The sequence below is a fragment of the Melanerpes formicivorus genome, unplaced genomic scaffold, assembly GCF_026170545.1.
Source record: "Melanerpes formicivorus ecotype bairdi unplaced genomic scaffold, bMelFor1.0.p_v2 SCAF_36, whole genome shotgun sequence".
Classification (NCBI taxonomy): domain Eukaryota; kingdom Metazoa; phylum Chordata; class Aves; order Piciformes; family Picidae; genus Melanerpes; species Melanerpes formicivorus.
In genome coordinates, this window is record NW_027142388.1 from 68,877 (window position 1) to 87,275 (window position 18,399).

Here is an 18,399-nt window from a genome sequence, read left to right on the forward strand (position 1 = left end):
ACGGCCTCCACGGAGGGCCTCAAGGACCAGCAGAACCTTCTTGGAGGTCCTAAATGTCCAATAAACCCCAAAGAGTGCCTAAGGTGCTATAAATCCTTCACAAGTGGCTTCAAGAACCAGCAGAAACTTCTTGGGAGAACCTCAAGGTCCATAATGACCTCCAGAGAAGACCTCAGGTGCCATAAATCCTTCACAGGGGGCTTCAAGGCACAGCAGAAGCTTCTTGGAGATCCTAGAAGTCCTCCAGAAGCCTCCCAGAGATCATTTGGGACCTTCAAGATTCCCCCAGAACCTGCTTGGAAGTCATGGAAGGTCCCACAGGTCCCACCAAGAGCCTTCCTAGTGGTCCCCCAAGTACTCCAGGACCTCCCTGGGGGCCATTGGGGTCCTTCGAGGTGCCCTCCCCAGAACCTCCAAGTGCATTGTTGAGGTCCTCCAGGTGCTTCAAAACCTTCCTGGAGATCTGCAAGTCCCTTAAGGCCTTTTCTCAAGAGGTTCCAAGGCCACCAGAAGCCTCTGCTGACCTCAGGGGAGCACCCCCAGGACTCACCTTCCACCACCTTGACTGGGTGGAGGTCTGAGGGCAGCCTGGAGTTGATGTGGAAAATCTTCTGAGCATTCCAGATCATCCTCAGCAGGTTGCAGGGGAGGACAACCTGGGGACGACACAGGCCAGGGTGGGTCAGGGACCCCCAAAATGGGGGGGCAGGAGCTCAAGGCTAGGGGTAAAGAACCCCAAAAGGAACCCCAGAACCGGGATTCAAAGATGGGTGTGAGTAACCTCCAAAACTGGGGGGAGGGACCCCAAAACCAGGCCACCAGCTGCTTCCTGGCCACCTTGGTGGGGCTGGGGTGGGTGTCCCCTGGGTGGTGGCAGTCACCTTGCTGTCCCCTGTGGGGAAGATGACCCTGAGGACCTCTCTGTCTTCTCTCATCTTCTCAAACTCCCTCTCCAGCTCATTCTGGATGTGAGCATTGGAGAGGATCTCCTTGACCAGCTCCTCCTGCAGGGTCCTGCGCAGGGCTCGCTCGTTGGTGTAGTCAAACTTGAACCTGGGGGCACCAAGACAGGGACCAAGGTGAGGAGGAGAAACTTGAGGAGCATCTAGGTGGGCTTCAGGGTGGGTCAGGAGGAGCTTGGGGGACACCAAAACATGACCCAAGTTGGGTCAAGGGTAGCTTGGGGACACCAAAACATGACCCAAGTTGGGTCAAGAATAGCTTGGGGACACCAAAACATCACCCAAGTTGGGTCAAGGCTAGCTTGGGGACACCAAAACATCACCCAAGTTGGGTCAAGAACAGCTTGGGGACACCAAAACATCACCCAAGTTGGGTCCAGAGTAGCTTGGGGACACCAAAACATGACCCAAGTTGGGTCAAGAATAGCTTGGGGACACCAAAACATGACCCAAGTTGGGTCAAGAATAGCTTGGGGACACCAAAACATGACCCAAGTTGGGTCAAGAGTAGCTTGGGGACACCAAAACATGACCCAAGTTGGGTCAAGGCTCGCTTGGGGACACCAAAACATGACCCAAGTTGGGTCAAGGGTAGCTTGGGGACACCAAAACATGACCCAAGTTGGTGTCTCCAAGCTTCTCCTGCCCAAGGTGGGCTCCAAATCATGGAAATGTGACTTTGAGGAGCTCAAGGTAGGTCCAGCTCTTGACAAGAGCCATTTGAGGACCTCAAGATGGCTTCCAAGTCACGGAAGGAGAGCTTTGAAGACCTGAGGAGCCGCCCCACAAGCCCAGGGCTGGTCCCAGTTAGTTGGTGGGAGGGTCAGGAGGGGGCCTCACTTCTTCTCAAAGGACTTGTTGGAGGGCTTGAGGGTGGCCAGGTTCTGGAACTCGACGCTCTCCCCGGCCAGGCCGTCCTCGCCGTAGCGCAGCTGCACCACCTGGTTGATGGAGTTGCGGACGGTGGCGTCGTACTTGACCATCACCGACTCCATCGACTTGATCAGCCGCCGCTGGATGTACCCTGGGCGGGGGGCAGCGGGGACGCCAGGTCACCCCCATGGGCCTGGAGGACTTTCTTGGGGTGAGAGGGGGGCTCTAGGGAGGGTTTGAGTAGGATGGAGAGCAGGGAGGGTGGGGGGCAGAAGAGGGAGGGCGGGGGGCAGAAGAGGGAGGGCGGGGGGCAGAAGAGGGAGGGCGGGGGGCAGAGGGAGGGCGGGGGGCAGAGGGAGGGCGGGGGGCAGAGGGAGGGCGGGGGGCAGAAGAGGGAGGGCGGGGGGCAGAGGGAGGGCGGGGGGCAGAAGAGGGAGGGCGGGGGGCAGAAGAGGGAGGGCGGGGGGCGGAAGAGGGAGGGCGGGGGGCGGAAGAGGGAGGGCGGGGGGCGGAAGAGGGAGGGCGGGGGGCGGAAGAGGGTGTTGAGGAATGGCTTGAATTGCAGGGACATGGTTCTATGGAACAGCTGTTTAATCAGAGTGTATAGGCCAGACTCCATCTTGTTGTTTACTGCTCACAGCTTAGCTGGTATGCTGATGTAGCAAGGTCACCGCAGCCCTGTGACTGTGATTGTAACTTTTAGAAGATAGCACCGTGTGAAATAGCTACTTACAAGGTTGTAGTATGTGAAACAAAGTATATATGTGAAACAAAGACCTACTGAGAATGGAGGTTGTGGAGTTGCACTTAGGCCTAACTGCAAGTAGGATAGATAATATGATGTAACCCTGGACTAATAGCTAATAGAATAATGACACGTGTGCGTATTTAGTTGCTGAATATACTATAGAAGCTGTGGTTTTGAACAATGAAGTTGAAGCCTCATTACCAATCATATTGATTTGTCTGCTTCCCACTACAACAAGAGGGAGGGCGGGAGGCGGGAGAGGGAGGGCGGGAGGGCGGGAGAGGGAGGGCGGGAGGGCGGGAGAGGGAGGGCGGGAGGCGGGAGAGGGAGGGCGGGAGGCGGGAGAGGGAGGGCGGGAGGCGGGAGAGGGAGGGCGGGAGGCAGAGGGCAGGAGGCGGAGGGGGTGCCGGCGCGGTGCCCACCCGTCTCGGCCGTCTTGACGGCAGTGTCGATGAGGCCCTCGCGACCGCCCATGGCGTGGAAGAAGAACTCGGTGGGCGTGAGGCCGGCCAGGTAGGAGTTCTCAACGAAGCCGCGGCTCTCGGGGCCGTAGTCGTCCTTGATGAAGTGCGGCAGGGTGCGGTGCTTGAAGCCGAAGGGGATCCGCTTGCCCTCCACGTTCTGCTGCCCCACCACCGCGATCACCTGGCAGGGCCGGGGGGAGGACAACGTGAGCGGGGAAAGGGCTGGAGAGCCTCCAGACCTCATAAAACGTCTGTGGTCCCCCCAGAGAAGGTCCCAAGGGACCAGAGAGAGTTATCGAAGTATCCAGGAGATGTTTGCCGCCAACACCACAACCCCTAGAGGAGGTTGGGGGACACCATGGGTGTCCAGATAGGACAGGAGAATGCCCAGAGCTCATAAAATGCCTTTGGTGCCCAGAGAGAAGGTCCTAAGGGACTGTAGGAGCCATCAAAGTGTCTGGGAGATGTTCACCATGGTGAATAACATCATCATGGACCACCACCAGGACTACTTAGGAAGGATAGGAGCACCCCCAGGGGGACACCTCAGGCATCCCCTTGGAACCTCCTTTAGACCTCCTGGTGACCTCCCAAGCCCTCAGAGATGACCTCTTGATGCCCTCAAAGCCCCTCCCAGTCCTTCAAGATGACCTGATGGAGATCTTCCAAACCTGGGAGATGTTGATCTTGGAGCCCTTGGCACCAGACACCACCATGGACTTGAAGTTGTTGTACTCGGAGAGGGACTTCTGGGCGGAGGACCCTGTCTTGTCCCGGGCGTCGTTGAGGATCCTGTTGACCTGGTTCTCAAAGGTCTGCCTCAAGGTGTTGCCAGGGGTGGGCTCCAGCTCGTTGTTATGAGCCTTCTCAATCACCTGCCACCAGACAAGAGGACAACCACCCCCACCAAGGTTCACCTGGGTCCCTCAAGAACCTCAGGAGAACAGCTGAGGAGCTCCATGGAGGAGCTCAAAATGTCCTGGAGACATCTCAAGAACCCCTGGAGAACCTCAACAGGTCCTGGGGACACCTCGAGACCCCTGGAGGACCTCAAAAGCTTGAGGAGCACCAGGAGCCTGGTCCCACCTCAATGACATCCTGCTTGGCCTTCTTGATGGTGTTCTGGATGTCCTGGTAGGTCTTGGCATCGGCGATGGAGTCCCCGATGCCGATGGTGTGACCTGCAGGAGGACAACCTGGAGCTCAGGTGGATGCTCTCCACCTCTGGGTGGTCCCCACCATGGGTCAAGGTTCTCCTCACCCCAAAAACTCAACCTTCTGATCATGGGCTCCAGACCCTCCAGGAGATACCCAAGGGGATGAGGAGGTCCTTGAGAGCTCCAAAAAGGAGATCCAAGACCTTCTTGGAGACACCTTGGGCCATAATGCCCCCCAGGAACAAGGTCCAAGCCCCTCCATGGCCACCCAAGTTTCCTCCACTCCACTAAGACAGACTCTGAGAAGGTCCCCAGATGTTCTCAAGCCCATTGAGCCACCATGAGGTGTCCAAGGCCATCCAAGGTCACCCAAGTCCCCTCAACCCCACAAAGATGGACTCTGAGAAGGTGCCCAGGTGCCACCAGCAGGTGTCCTACCCTCGATGAGCAGCCAGTTGTTGATGACAGTCTGGATGTTGCTGTAGAAGAGCCTGGTGGTGTCATGTCCCATCTCCAGGTAGGAGATGTGCACCAGGGACCCTGCTGAGGTGCCCAAGGACTTCTTGCACAGGATGCCCATGATCAGCTCTCCGTTCTCCACCACCACCTGATGGACACCACCAAAGCCTCCTGAGATCCCTTCCAGCCTCCCCCAAGCCTCCCGAGATCCCTTCCAGCCTCACCCAAGCCTCCCAAGATCCCTTCCAGCCTCACCCAAGCCTCCCGAGATCCCTTCCAGCCTCACCAAAGCCTCCCCCAAGCCTCCCAAGATCCCTTCCAGCCCCCCAAAGCCTCCCCCAAGCCTCCCGAGATCCCTTCCAGCCTCCCCAAAGCCTCACCCAAGCCTCCTGAGATCCCTTCCAGCCTCACCAAAGCCTCATCCAAGCCTCCTGAGATCCCTTCCAGCCCCCCAAAGCCTCCCCCAAGCCTCCTGAGATCCCTTCCAGCCTTGCCAAAGCCTCCCCACAGCCTCCCAAGATCCCTTCCAGCCCCCGCAAAGCCTCCCGAGATGCCTCCAACCCTCCCAAGCCCTCCTTAGAACCTTGCCAGAACTACCAAACCACCACCCAGTGTGGTTCTGGCAGGATTCTAATGGGGGGTTGATTTGTCCCCTCCTAGTGGTGGCCCCCACCTTGGTGTCCCCAGGGGAGATGTGCTTGTAGGGACCACTGTCCTCATCATCAGGGTGGGTGCTGTGGGTCCTGATGCAGTTGATGTGCCCAGGGATGATGAGGCTGAAGATCTGTTTGCCTGTCCAGAGGGGCCTGGGCTTGAGGATGGCTGGCTGGGGGACCTTCCCATCCCACGTGGAGAGGAACATCAGGAGGTTCATCACCTCCCCCTGCAAGAGGACATTGCCAAAGTGACCACCAGGGCCTCCAGGATGGTCCAAAAACAGCCCAGAACCTTCAGGGTGGTCATGGAGACACCATAAGGAGCTTCAGGAGCCCTCATGAGGACCTCCAAGCTCTTCCACAATAAACACACACACCCCCCTCACTATGACCCCAACCGACCTCCTTGACCCCTTGGAGCTCCTCCAAACCCTCCTGAGATCCAAGAGCTTTCCTCTAGACCTCATAAAACCTCACTATGACCCCAAACCCTGGGCCCCTGGTTCTGGAGGCCCCTCCTGCCCCCAGCCTGCCCCCCTGGTGGCACTGACGCGCTCCAGGAAGACGTCTCGCTTGGTGAACTTGCGGACGGCGGTGAGGGTGTCCTGCACGATGCCCATCACAGGCCGGTTGGACTGGGGGGTGACAATCATCCTGGGCACCATGGCCAGCTCCTGGATCTCTGCCCTGGTCTCCAGGCTCTGGGGCAGGTGCAGGTTCATCTCATCCCCATCAAAGTCTGCGTTGTAGGGGGTGGTGACGCTGAGGGGAGGGAGGGTCAGGGTCAGCCAGGGGGGTGTGGAGTCATCTAGGGGGGGGTTGGGGTCACTGAGTTGGGTTGTGGAGGAGGCTGGGGGGGTTGGGGGTCACTGAATTGGGTTGTGGAGGAGGCTGGGGGGGTTGGGGGTCACTGAATTGGGTTGTGGAGGCATCTAGATGGGGTTGGGGTCACTGAGTTGGGTTGTGGGAGCATCTAGAGGGGTATTAGGATCATCAAAGGCCTTTTAGTATCATCAAGGGACAGTTTCAGGGTCATTAAGTAGGGGTATGGAGGCATCCAGAGGGGGTTGGGTCACTGAGTTGGGACATGAAGGCATCCAGAGGGGGTTGGGGTCACTGAGTTGGGATGTGAAGCCATCCAGAGGGGGTTGGGGTCACTGAGTTGGGATGTGAAGCCATCCAGAGGGGGTTGGGGTCACTGAGTTGGGATGTGAAGCCATCCAGAGGGGGTTGGGGTCACTGAGTTGGGACGTGAAGCCATCCAGAGGGGGTTGGGGTCACTGAGTTGGGATGTGAAGCCATCCAGAGGGGGTTGGGGTCACTGAGTTGGGATGTGAAGCCATCCAGAGGGGGTTGGGGTCACTGAGTTGGGATGTGAAGCCATCCAGAGGGGGTTGGGGTCACTGAGTTGGGATGTGAAGCCATCCAGAGGGGGTTGGGGTCACTGAGTTGGGATGTGAAGCCATCCAGAGGGGGTTGGGTCACTGAGTTGGGGCATGAAGCCATCCAGAAGGGGTTGGGTCACTGAGTTGGGGCATGAAGCCATCCAGAGGGGGTTGGGGTCACTGAGTTGGGATGTGAAGCCATCCAGAGTGGGGTTGGGTCACTGAGTTGGGGCATGAAGCCATCCAGAGGGGGTTGGGGTAACTGAGTTGGGATGTGAAGCCATCCAGAGTGGGGTTGGGTCACTGAGTTGGGACATGAAGGCATCCAGAGGGGGTTGGGGTCACTGAGTTGGGATGTGAAGCCATCCAGAGTGGGGTTGGGTCACTGAGTTGGGACATGAAGGCATCCAGAGGGGGTTGGGGTCATCAAGGACAGTTTAAGTGTCACCAGTTTCAAGGTGGAGCAGGGCAGGACGCAGATGCATCCTGTGCAGGGTGGGTGGGGGCAGTCTGGGGGGCCCTGGGCTGGGGGTACCTGAGGTTGAGGCGGAAGGTGGACCAGGGCAGGATGCGGACGCGGTGTCCCATCATGGACATCTTGTGCAGGGTGGGCTGCCGGTTGAAGATGACGATGTCCCCATCACACATGTGCCTCTCCACCTGCACAGGAGGGACCCCCAAAACACAGTCAGCACCACCAAAACTGACACCCCCACAAGGGGCACCCCCAAAAAAACCAGCAGAGACCCCAAAGAGACGAAGGTTTGGCCTCAAAACACAACAGCTGCAGGGACCCCAAAGCCCAAGGTTTGGGTCAACTCCTGGCGAACCCCAAAAGTTAAAGCTCTTTGTGGACCCCCAAAATCAACAGGGAGCCCCCAAAATCTTGGGGTTCCTCAGGAACCCCAAAATCAGAGCCTGAACCCCAACATCTGGAGCTTCTGGAGACCCAAAAGCAAAGAGTGACCCCACAGAGCCTCTCAGGGACCCCAAGGTCAAAGATTTGGCCCCAAACTGGCTCAGCTCTGGGTGAACCCCAAAAGCTGAAGCTCTGTGGGGGACCCCAAAATCAAGGGTGACCCCCAAAATCTTCAGGCTCTTCAGGGACCCCAAAATAAAGAGCCTGAATCCCAACATCTGAAGCTTTTGGGGACCCTAAAGAGCCTCTCCAGGGACCCCAACCCCCAAGACTTGGGGCCCAAATTGGCTTCAGCTCTTGGGGAACCCCAAAAGGTGAAACTCTGAAGAGACTTTTTGGGCTCACTCTGTGGATTTGGGGTCCCCATAGAACTTCAAATGTTGGGGTTCAGTCCCAGATTTTGGAGTTCACCAGGAGCTGGGAGGGATTTGAGGCCAAATCTTTGAGCTTGGAGCTAGCTCTCATTATGCTGATTTTTGGGGCTGGACTCTCTAATCTTGGGGTTCAGTTTCCAATCTTGGGGTCCCTGAAGAACCCCAAGATTTTGCCCCTTGTTTTAGGGGTCTCCACAAAGCTTCAACTTTTGGGGTTCACCAAGAGCTGGGCCAGCTTGGGGGCCCAACCTTTGAGCTTGGGGGCCCAACCTTCGAGCTTGGGGCTCTCACAATGCTGATGATTTGGGGCTGAACCTTCAGATTTTGAGGCTGTACCCCCACATCTGGGGTCTGAACCCCCCCACATTTTGGTTTTGAACCCCTCATTTCAGGGCTGAACCCCCAGATTTGGGCACTCTCACATTTCTGGGGGGTCCCCTCCCTGATCATGGGTCTTACCTCCACACTTCCACCTCCTCTTCTCCCTCTCAAAGGAGCAACCTGAGCACCATTTCCTTCCCTGGATTTGAGGGGGGGTCCCAGGCCCAAATCTGGGGGTCTCCTAGCAGCTGTTGGGGCCCCCCCCTCACCTTGTAGCCGATCTGGAGGTGCAGGTCGCTGGGCTTGGGGTGGAAGCGGAGGTCGATGCGGTCCCCATTGTCCCTGATGATGTATTTGGCCCCTGGGTATTGGCTGTTGCCCCTCCTCACCAGCTCCTGCAGCCTGGGGGGGGATGACACAGTTGGGTTTCAGTGGGGACACCTGGGGACATTTTGGGGTTCAGGAGGGTCACCCCTTGTCACCCTGGGTCAGTATTACAGTATCACAGTATAACTAAGGTTGGAAGAGACCTCGAGGATCGAGTCCAACCTATCAACTCAGACCCCATGACCAGACCATGGCACCAAGTGCCACGTCCAATCCCCTCTTGAACACCTCCAGGGACGGTGACTCCACCACCTCCCTGGGCAGCACATCCCAATGACGAATGACTCGCTCGAAACTTTCTCCTCACCTCGAGTCTAAACCTCCCCTGGCACAGCTTGAGACTGTGTCCCCTTGTTCTGCTGCTGGTTGCCTGGGAGAAGAGACCAACCCCTTCCCAGCTACAGCCACCTTTCAGGTAGTTGTAGAGGGCAATGAGGTCACCCCTGAGCTTCCTCTTCTCCAGGCTAAGCAACCACAGCTCCCTCAGCCTCTCCTCACAGGGCTGTGCTCAAGGCCTCTCCCCAGCCTTGCTGCCCTTCTCTGGACACCTTCAAGTGTTTCGATGTCCTTCTTAAACTGAGGGGCCCAGAACTGGACACAGGACTCAAGGTGTGGCCTAACCAATGCAGAGTCCAGGGGCACAATGACTTCCCTGCTCCTGCTGGCCACACTATTCCTAATGCAGGCCAGGATGCCATTGGCCCTCTTGGCCCCCTGGGCACACTGCTGGCTCATATTCAGGCAGCTGTCAATCAGCACCCCCAGGTCCCTCTCTGTTTGGCAGCTCTCAGCCACTCTGACCCCAGCCTGTAGCTCTGCATGGGATTGCCGTGGCCAAAGTGCAGCACCTGGCACTTGGGCTTGTTGAATGCCATCCCGTTGGACTCTGCCCAGTCTGTCAAGGTCCCTCTGCAGAGCCTTTCTACCCTCTAACTGACTAACATCTGCTCCTAACTTGGGTCACCTCAGTGTCCCCCAAACCTTTTCCAAACCATCTCAAAGGACCTCCAGGCCCCACAAAACCACCTCCAGAAGCCCTCAGGAAGCAGTTTCCCCTCCCCAGCCAAGACTGAAGCGGGGTGGTGACCCCAAACCTCCTCAGAAGCAGCCCCAGGCCCCACCTGTCGATGTTGAAGGGGGTGACGATCTCGGCGAAGGTCATGTTGGCGGCGATGGAGCGGGGCACGCCCACCTGGTCGATGGCCAGGTTGGGGTCGGGGGTGATGACGGTGCGGGCCGAGAAGTCCACCCGCTTGCCCATCAGGTTGCCTCTCACCCTGCCCTCCTTCCCCTTCAGGCGCTGCTTCAGCGACTTCAGGGGGCGCCCCGACTTCTGCATCGCCTGGGGGGGACCCAGAAATGGGGGGGGTCAGGGAGGGCAAGCCCCCCAAATCCGCCCCAAGAGGTGGAGTGCCTTGGAGAAGACTGCAAGCTCCTGCTCTGTCTACTGCCTCTGGGTTCTGCCATGGGTTTGGAGGCATTTGGGGAACAAAAGACATCTGGGGGATCCCCAACTTCCACAGGGTCTGGGGGGGACTCAAAAATGGGGGGGTCAGGGAGGGCAACCCCCCCCAAACTACCCCAAGATGTGGGGTTGCTGGGAGGAGGCTCAAAGCTGCTCCTCTGGGTCCTGCCTCTGGTTTCTGGCACTGCTTGGGAGGCACTTGGAGAGGGCTTGAAGAGCAGAAGACATCTGGGGGACACTAACATCTGTGGGGTCTGGGGAGACCCCTGACCCAGGTCAGGGGAAAGTGGACCCCCAAAGCCACCCCAAGATCTGGGGTCACTGGGAGAAGGCCCAAAGCTGCTCCTGTGTTTTCTGGCATGGTATAGGGGCACTTTCAAAGGACTTGAGAGGGAACTTGGAGGGATTCAAAGACATTTAGGGGACCCCCAACTTCTGTATTGCCTGGTGGGACCCAAAGATGGGAGGTCAGGGAAGGTGGAACCCCCAGAGCCACCCCAAGGTCTGGGGTCACAGGGAGAAGGCTCAAAGCTGTTCCTCTGGGTCCTGTCTCTGGTTTCTACCATGGGGGTTGGGAGCTCCCAGCAGTCTTTCCTCCTACCCACACCCCTGGTCCCTGCCTGCACCTTGGCCCTGCCTGTCCCCAACCCTCACTCCCAGCCCTGTCTGCACCTTGTCCTTGTCCCCTGCCTGCACTCCCTGCCTGTCCCTTGCTCTCACTTCCAGCAACCCTGTGCCCAGCCCCTACCTATCTCTGTTCCCTGCCCCTCGCCCCATCCCATCCTCACCCTCTGCTCATCCCCTACTTACCCTTGGTCCTCTGATTCCCTCTGCCCATCCCCTGCCCATCACACCTTACCTATCTTTGGTCCTCTGCCCATCCTTGACCCTTACCCATCCCCTGTCTGTCCCATCTTTATCCCCTGCCCATCCCCATCCCCTACCTGTCCTCAGTCCTCTACCATCCCTATCCTCTACCCATCCTTGGTCCTCCACCCATCCCCTGCCCACCCCCTGCCCTCCTGGGTGCCCTGCTGACCCTGGGCAGTCCTGGCAGCTCGTTGTCCACCATGGTGGCCACGTGGAACTGCAGGAGCTTGACGTCCTCGGCGATGACGTGGGCGGCGGCACCGTTCTGCTCGTTGCGCCGCAGCTGGTTGTTGATCTTCACGATGTCAGCCAGCTTATGGGTCAGGTCGTCCTGGGGGGAGCACCCCAACATTCAGGGGGCCGCCCCCTAGTTCACTCAAGGACCCCAAGGTTAACCAAAGGGAGGCCTGAGTTGAGCAAAGGGGTCCTGAGGGCGACTGAGGGACCCCAACAGCAAGGGAGGGATCTTGATGGTGCCATAAGAATACCCCAAGAACTCCAATATCCCCCCAAAACCCCCTCAGGTACCCCAATATCATCCCCAAAGCCCCATCAGTGACCCCAATATCATCCCCAAAGCCCCATCAAGTTCCCCAATATCAGCCCAAAACACCTTCAGGCCCCGCAATGCCCCCTCAGAGCCCTGAGTATCACCCTAAGGACCTCAATATCACCCCAAAACCCCACCAGTCCCATCCCAAAATCCCCCCAGGGCCTCCAATATCACCTTGAGGGCCTTGATACCACTCCAAAACCCCCTCAGGTACCCCAGTATTACCCCAAAACACCCTTCAGGGCCCCCCCAGTATCACCCTGAGGCCCTCAATATCACCACAAAACCTCTTCATGGCCCCCAATATCACCCTGAGAACCTCAATGCCACCCCAAAATCCATTCAGGGCCCCCAATATCACCCTGAGGCCCTCAGTATCTCCCCAAAACCCCTTCAAGGCCACCCCGTATCACTCTGAGACCCTCAGTATCACTCCAAAGCCACCCCAAGGCCCTCACTATCACCCCCAAACCCCCTTCAGGACCCCCCCCACATCATTCCACGGTCCTCAGTATCACTCCAAAGCCACCCCAAGGCCCTCGGCACCACCCCCAAGCCCCCTTCAGGACCCCCCTCCCACATTCCGCAGTCCTCAGCATCACTCCAAAGCCACCCCGAGGCCCTCGGCACCACCCCCAAACCCCCTTCTGGCCCCCCAAGTATTCCTCCAGGGCTCTAACCCCCCCCCCCTCCCCCAGGCCCCACGCTGCCCCAGGGGCAGGCCGGCAGCAGACCTGGTTGCGAGCGGAGCCCTGCATGACGACGGCGGGGCGGACGGAGAGCGGGGGCACGGGCAGCACGGTGCAGACCATCCACTCGGGCCGGGCGAACTTGGGGTCCATGCCCAGCACGAAGCACTCCTCGTCGGAGATGCGCTTGAAGATCTCGTGCACCCGCTCGGGGCTCAGCAGGATCTTCTTCTCCTGCGAGTCCTCGTTGACGTGCTTCCACTCGGCGTACAGCTCCAGCCCCGAGCGCCGGATGCGCGGCTGGTACCGCCCGCAGCCCCCGTGGCCCTGCGCCGGGGCACAGAGGTTAGGGGCAGGGAAAGGGCTGCAAGAGGGAGGCTGAAGGGGTTAGGGGGGTGGTAAAGGGGCGGTAAACGGGAGCTAAGGGCGGTAAGAGAGCGCTAAAGGGGAGCTGGGAGCATTGGAAGAGTCGTAAGGGCACCCCAGGGGTGTCAGAGGGGAGAAGGAAGCACTGAGGGCTGTCAGAGGGGAGAGGCAAGCACTGAGGGCTGTCAGAGAGGAGAGGCAAGCACTGAGGCCTGTCAGAAGGGAGAGGGAAGCACTGAGGGCTGTCAGAGGGGAGAGGCAAGCACTGAGGGCTGTCAGAGGGGAGAGGCAAGCACTGAGGGCTGTCAGAGGGGAGAGGGAAGCACTGAGGGCTGTCAGAGGGGAGAGGCAAGCACTGAGGGCTGTCAGAGGGGAGAGGCAAGCACTGAGGGCTGTCAGAGGGGAGAGGCAAGCACTGAGGGCTGTCAGAGGGGAGAGGCAAGCACTGAGGGCTGTCAGAGGGGAGTTAAGGGCATTAAGAAATGCCAAAAGGAGCATTATTGGGCTCATAAAGAGGATACCAGACCAGGAGGGAATTGGGGGGGGCACAGGTAGGATTTTGGGGCCCTGGAGGTGGATTTGGGGGTCTAAGGGTGGATCTGGTGGCCCGGGGGGGGAATCTGGAGCTCCCAGGGGTGGATCTGGTGGCTCAGGACACGGGTTTGGAGCTCCAAGGGTGGGATTTGGTGGTCTAGGACATGGATCTGGAGCTCCAGGAGGTGGATCTGGTGGCCCAGGACATGGGTTTGGAGCTCCAAGGGTGGGATTTGGTGGTCTAGGACATGGATTTGGAGCTCCAGGAGGTGAATCTGGTGGCCCAGGACATGGGTTTAGAGCTCCAAAGGTTGGACCTGGTGGCCCAGGACATGGGTTTGGAGCTCCAAGGGTGGGATTTGGTGGTCTAGGACAGGGGTTTGGAGCTCCCAGGGGTGGATCTGGTGGCCCAGGACATGGGTTTGGAGCTCCAAGGGTGGGATTTGGTGGTCCAGGACATGGGTTTGGAGCTCCCAGGGTGGGATTTGGTGGTCTAGGACATGGATTTGGAGACCCAGGACATGAATAAGGAGCTCCAGGACATGGATTTGAAGCTCCAAGGGAGGGATCTGTCAGCCCAAGGAGGAATTTTTGGGGCCCAGCAGAGGGCTCTGGGGGGTGCAGGCAGGTCCCCACCTTCTCTTTGGTGAGGTCCTCGTCCCCCTCAGGCTGCTCCACCCCAAACTTGTGGTCCATCTCCTCACCCCCCTCACAGATGTTCTTCCCCTTGCACAGGTCGTAGACGTGGGTCAGGCGCTTCTTGGGCTGCCCCTTGGACTTGCCCAGGATGTCCTTGATCTTGGGGTTGTTCTGCTCCAACACACAGAGAGGGACACCAGGTTGGGTTGGGGTCACCAAGCTCGGTTTGGGGTCCAAAAGGGCTACTTAGAGGCTCACAAGAGGTTCTTGGGGGGGCTTGAAAGGTCTCCAGAGGCTCTTTAGGAACCTCAAAGACAGTTTTGAGGATCTCAAGGAGCTGTTCTGAGGTCTCAAGAGATTCGCTGGGGACCTCAATAGGTTTTTGAGGGTCACAAGGAGGTGTTATGGGGTCTCAAGAGGTTCTTTGGGGACATTAAGGTACTGTTCTGAGGTCTCAGGATGTTTTTGAAGGACCTCAAAGAAGTTTTGAAGGCTCTCAAGCGGTTCTTTGGGGACCTCAAAGAGGCTTTTGAGTGACTCAAGACGCTCTGGGTCTCAAGAGCCTCTTTGGGGACCTCAAGGTGGTGTTTTGGGGTCTCAAGAGGTTCTTCAAGGGTCTCAAGGAGGCATTCTGGAGTCTCAAGATCTCTGTTGGGGCACACCATGGTTTGGTCCATGGTGTTTCAACATCTCCAGAACTCCCAAGGACCACGCAGCAGGTGCCAAATCCACGTTAGCCTCCCATTGGTGCCACCTCCTCCCATCCCAGTAAGAATCACAGAATCAATAAGGCTGGAAAAGACCTCAGAGATCATCAAGTCCAACCTGGGAACCTGAACTGGGGAGCCCAGAATTGGAGACAGTAATTCAGCTGTGGCCTCACTGTGGCAGAGCAGAGGTGAAGGGGAACCTCCTCAACCTGCCTGCCACACTCCTCTTGAGGGAATCCAGTGGCCTTCACAGTTTTTAATCCAAGAAATGGAGTTTCAGAGGAGGGGCTGCCAGCCCCCCCAGCCCTGCTGCTCCCTGCACCACCACTAAGGCCTAGACTCCTCCCAGTGCCCAGCTGGGAAGCTGGGGCAGACCCTCCTGAGATCCACCCCAACATGAGGCAGAGGAGATGGTGCCACCAAAGGGCTTTCAGCTGCCACCAGAAGGCTCTGAGGTGCCATGGAAGAGCTCCAGGGTACCACCAGAGGTCCCAAGCGGCCTCCATCAGCCCCCACCTCCCCCATACACTCCATTTCTGAGGGGGATGTGCTGCACCCTCGGCAGCGCCTCCAGGGGCTCCTCACCGAGTCCACCAGCAGCTTGGAGCAGAAGAAGCAGACACAACGCAGGATCTTCATGGTCTTGCCCAGGAAGCCCACATGGAACACGGGCTTGGCCAGCTCGATGTGCCCAAAGTGGCCTGGGCACTCCGTCATGTTCCCTGGGGGGCACACCCCAGTATTTTAGGCAGGTTTGGAGGGGCTTTGGGGAAGAAGCCACCAAAAGCATCAGGAGATGGAAGTGGGGGGGGAATGGGGGGTGCTGGGGGTCCACCTTCAAAAAGGAGAGCCACTCCCACAAAAAGATGCCCAGAGGAACCCCCACAGGGTTTTGGGGGTCAGAGGGTCCATGTGGGGTCTGGGTGGGGAGGTTCAAGGGGGTTTGGAGGCCTCAAGAAGGGAATGTTTTAGGGGGTGAGGTTTGGGGGTCTCAAGGAGAAGGAGGATTTGAGGGTCTCAGGCAGAGGGGAAGGGTTTGGGGGGCTCACCAGCACAGGTCTGACAGCGCCCTGTCCTCTCGATGACTCCCTGCCGGGGGTCCATGAGCCCCCCGAGTTTGGGGCGCCCCCCCTCGGTGGTCTCTGGATACTTGATGCCCCCCTCGGTCACTGACATGCGTTTCTGGGGGGAGGGGGGAGAGGGGTGTAGAAAAGAGGAGGGGATGAAGGGAAACTTAGGCAAGCAGAGACCCCCCCACAAACCCCTCAGAGATGAGGCCCCCCCCAGGTGACCTCCCCCCAGGGACACCACAGCTCCACCAAGGCACCCCAAGACACTTCCAGGGACCCCAAAACCCCCTCCAGAGGCTTCCCGGGCACCCTGTGGAACCTCCAATCCCCTCCAGAAGCAGCCTGGCCGCTTACAGGAACCCCCAAGACCACTCTAGGACACTCCAAAACCCTTCCAGGACATCCCAGAGCACCCAGGAACCTCAATTCCCCTCCCGAAGCAAGCTGGCCACATACGGAGACCCCAAGAGCCTTTCCAGAGGCCTCCTGGACAGCCTAAGGAGGCTCAAATTGCAAGCAGAAGCAGCCTGGCTGCTTCCAGGGACCCCAAGACCCCTTCCAGGGCACCCCAGGACCCCTTCCAGGGCACCCCAGGACCCCTTCCAGAGGCCTGCAGGGCATCCTAGAGAAGCTCAGACCGAAACCAGTAGCAGCCGAGAGACTTCCAAAGACCCCAAGCTCCCTTCCAGGGCACCCCAGGACCCCTTCCAGAGGCCTGCAGGGCATCCCAGAGAAGCTCAGACGCAACCAGTAGCAGCCAGGCGACTTCCAGAGACCCCAAGCTCCCTGCCAGGGCACCCCAGGACCCTTCCAGAGACCCCAAGCTCCCTTTCAGGGCACCCCAGGACCCTTCCAGAGGCCTGCAGGGCATCCCAGAGAAGCTCAGACGCAACCAGTAGCAGCCAGGCGACTTCCAGAGACCCCAAGCTCCCTTCCAGGGCAGCCCAAAACCCTCTCCCCACCCCCCAGCGGCGCCCCCAGCCTCTTGGGGGCGCTGCAACAGCCCTCCGTTCCCCGGGGCCTCTCTACGGCCCCCTCCCGGTGCCCCGGCGCCATTTCCCGCCGCCGCTTTCCCTCCTGTCCCCACCAGCCCCTTTCCCTCCGGCCGCCCCGCGCCGCCGTCCCGCCGCCTCCCCACGGCCCCGATACCATTTCATCGGGGCTGAGGATGCCGAACTGGACTCGTTTGATGGTGCGCAAGGGGCAGGCGCTGTCGCCCGAGGGCGGCCCCCCGTGCATGGCGCCGGGCGGGACGCGGCCTGGCGCCGCCGCGGCAGCTCGCGAGGGATCGGAAGAGAACGACTCAGAAAGCCGTTTCAGAACGGTCCAAAGCCACCTCCCTTCGCTTCAAAAGCGCATTTTACAGTCACTCCGCAGCGCCCGGCCGGTAATAAAGCCGCCCCTTCGGCTCCCAGCCCGGCCGGATGCCCGCTCCCTCAGCCCCGGCCGCTCCGCGCTCCCCAGCGCACTGAGCGCTCAGCCTTCCCGGCGCCTCCTTATATAGCCTCGGGCCCGGCGCGGGGCGGGAGGCGGCGCGGGCGGAGCAGACCAAGCGGCGCAGAGAGGACGGGGGTGAACGAGGGGTGCGAGGGACGCCGGCATTGAGGCGGTGCGGAGGGGAGCGGGCAGAGGTCTCGTTACCGCCCCCCGGGGAGGAGTGGAGAGAGGCGACAAGACGGAGCCGAGGAGGGAGTTTTCCCGGGGAACCCGGCGCCGGTGCTCCCCCCGTGGCCGTGGGGCTGGCTGGTGAATAATTCATGAGGCGGCGCGCAGGAAGGCGCCGCCCCGAAGGGCCGAGCGCGGAGCATCGCCGGAGACGACCGAAGAGGGGACGGGAGAAGCCGGAGAATGCCGAAGCGTAGCCGGAAGCTGTCGGACATTCCCGAAGGGACTGGGGAGTGACGAAGTCCTTCCGGAAGTAGCCGTAGATTGCCGAAGGGTTCGGAGGTTGCCGGAGGACTGTGCCGCGCCGCGGCCTGCGCCGCCTCGGCCTCGCCCGCTCGCTCCACTCGCGCCGCGCTCTCCCAGCCCGGCCGCCGCCGCTAGGAAAGGCTGCGGCTTGGGCCCAGTCCCGGCTGGCCAAGGAGCCGAGAGCCCGGCGCGGCGCGGGGTGGCCTCGGGGACGGCGGAGGAGGGTCTGGGGCAGACGAGTAGGGGCTTGTGGGGGGTGGGAAGGTGTTGGGGTCCCGGAGAGGGGTTGTAGGAGAGCGAGAAGGGGTGTGGGGGGGGGGGAAGTTAGGGGCAAGAAAAGGGGGATCGGGGGAGCTGGGGGGGTGGAGGGCAATTTGGGCAGGAAGAGGCAAGAAGGGAGCGTTTGGGACCAGAATCGGGGCAGGAAAGGGGTATGCAGGGGAGCAGGGAGGGTCTGGGGGGCAGGGAGAGGCAAGGAAGAGCTGGTTGAGGGTCACAGGGAGGTGTAGGAGGGCGGCTTGGGCCAGAAAGGGGCAGGAGGGGGGAGCAGGAGGGGGGCTTGGGGGACAGCTGGGGCAAGAAAGGAGGATTGGAAGTGGGGAAGGGAAGGAAAGGACATTTTGGGGAAGCAGGAGGGGTTGGGCAGCAGTCGGGGCAGGAGAGGAGAGAGATTTGGGGGGGACACGGGGTGCAAAAGGGACGTTGGGGGAGCAGGAGGATTTGGGGCAAGACAGGAGGACTTGGGGCAAAACGATGATGTTTTGGGGGGAGCAGGAGGGGCCGGGGCCCAGCTGGGTGCAAGAAAGGGGATCGGGGGCACCTTGGGGGTGTTCTGTTCACCCCCCCCCGACATCAGTGAGGTCCACACAGAGTCACCACACAGCTGC

General features: G+C 59.7%; 1 protein-coding gene across 1 annotated transcript in view; it reads right to left on the bottom strand.

Moving 5' to 3' along the window:
* POLR2A (RNA polymerase II subunit A) overlaps window positions 1-17,082 on the bottom strand; it is a 30,153-nt gene extending 13,071 nt beyond the window's left edge. The window contains exons 1-18 of the mRNA XM_068157112.1: window positions 16,751-17,082; window positions 15,581-15,713; window positions 15,117-15,253; window positions 13,819-13,992; window positions 12,328-12,609; window positions 11,210-11,371; window positions 9,827-10,047; window positions 8,588-8,720; window positions 7,240-7,364; window positions 5,871-6,081; window positions 5,337-5,546; window positions 4,643-4,811; window positions 4,134-4,228; window positions 3,719-3,922; window positions 3,006-3,228; window positions 1,803-1,986; window positions 882-1,053; window positions 551-656 (exon numbers count right to left, since the gene is read on the bottom strand). Coding sequence (XP_068013213.1) covers window positions 551-656; window positions 882-1,053; window positions 1,803-1,986; window positions 3,006-3,228; window positions 3,719-3,922; window positions 4,134-4,228; window positions 4,643-4,811; window positions 5,337-5,546; window positions 5,871-6,081; window positions 7,240-7,364; window positions 8,588-8,720; window positions 9,827-10,047; window positions 11,210-11,371; window positions 12,328-12,609; window positions 13,819-13,992; window positions 15,117-15,253; window positions 15,581-15,713; window positions 16,751-16,840 — 3,031 coding nt within the window. The 5' untranslated portion in view covers window positions 16,841-17,082. The remainder of the gene's footprint in view (window positions 1-550; window positions 657-881; window positions 1,054-1,802; window positions 1,987-3,005; window positions 3,229-3,718; window positions 3,923-4,133; window positions 4,229-4,642; window positions 4,812-5,336; window positions 5,547-5,870; window positions 6,082-7,239; window positions 7,365-8,587; window positions 8,721-9,826; window positions 10,048-11,209; window positions 11,372-12,327; window positions 12,610-13,818; window positions 13,993-15,116; window positions 15,254-15,580; window positions 15,714-16,750) is intronic.
* Window positions 17,083-18,399: the final 1,317 nt, after the last annotated feature.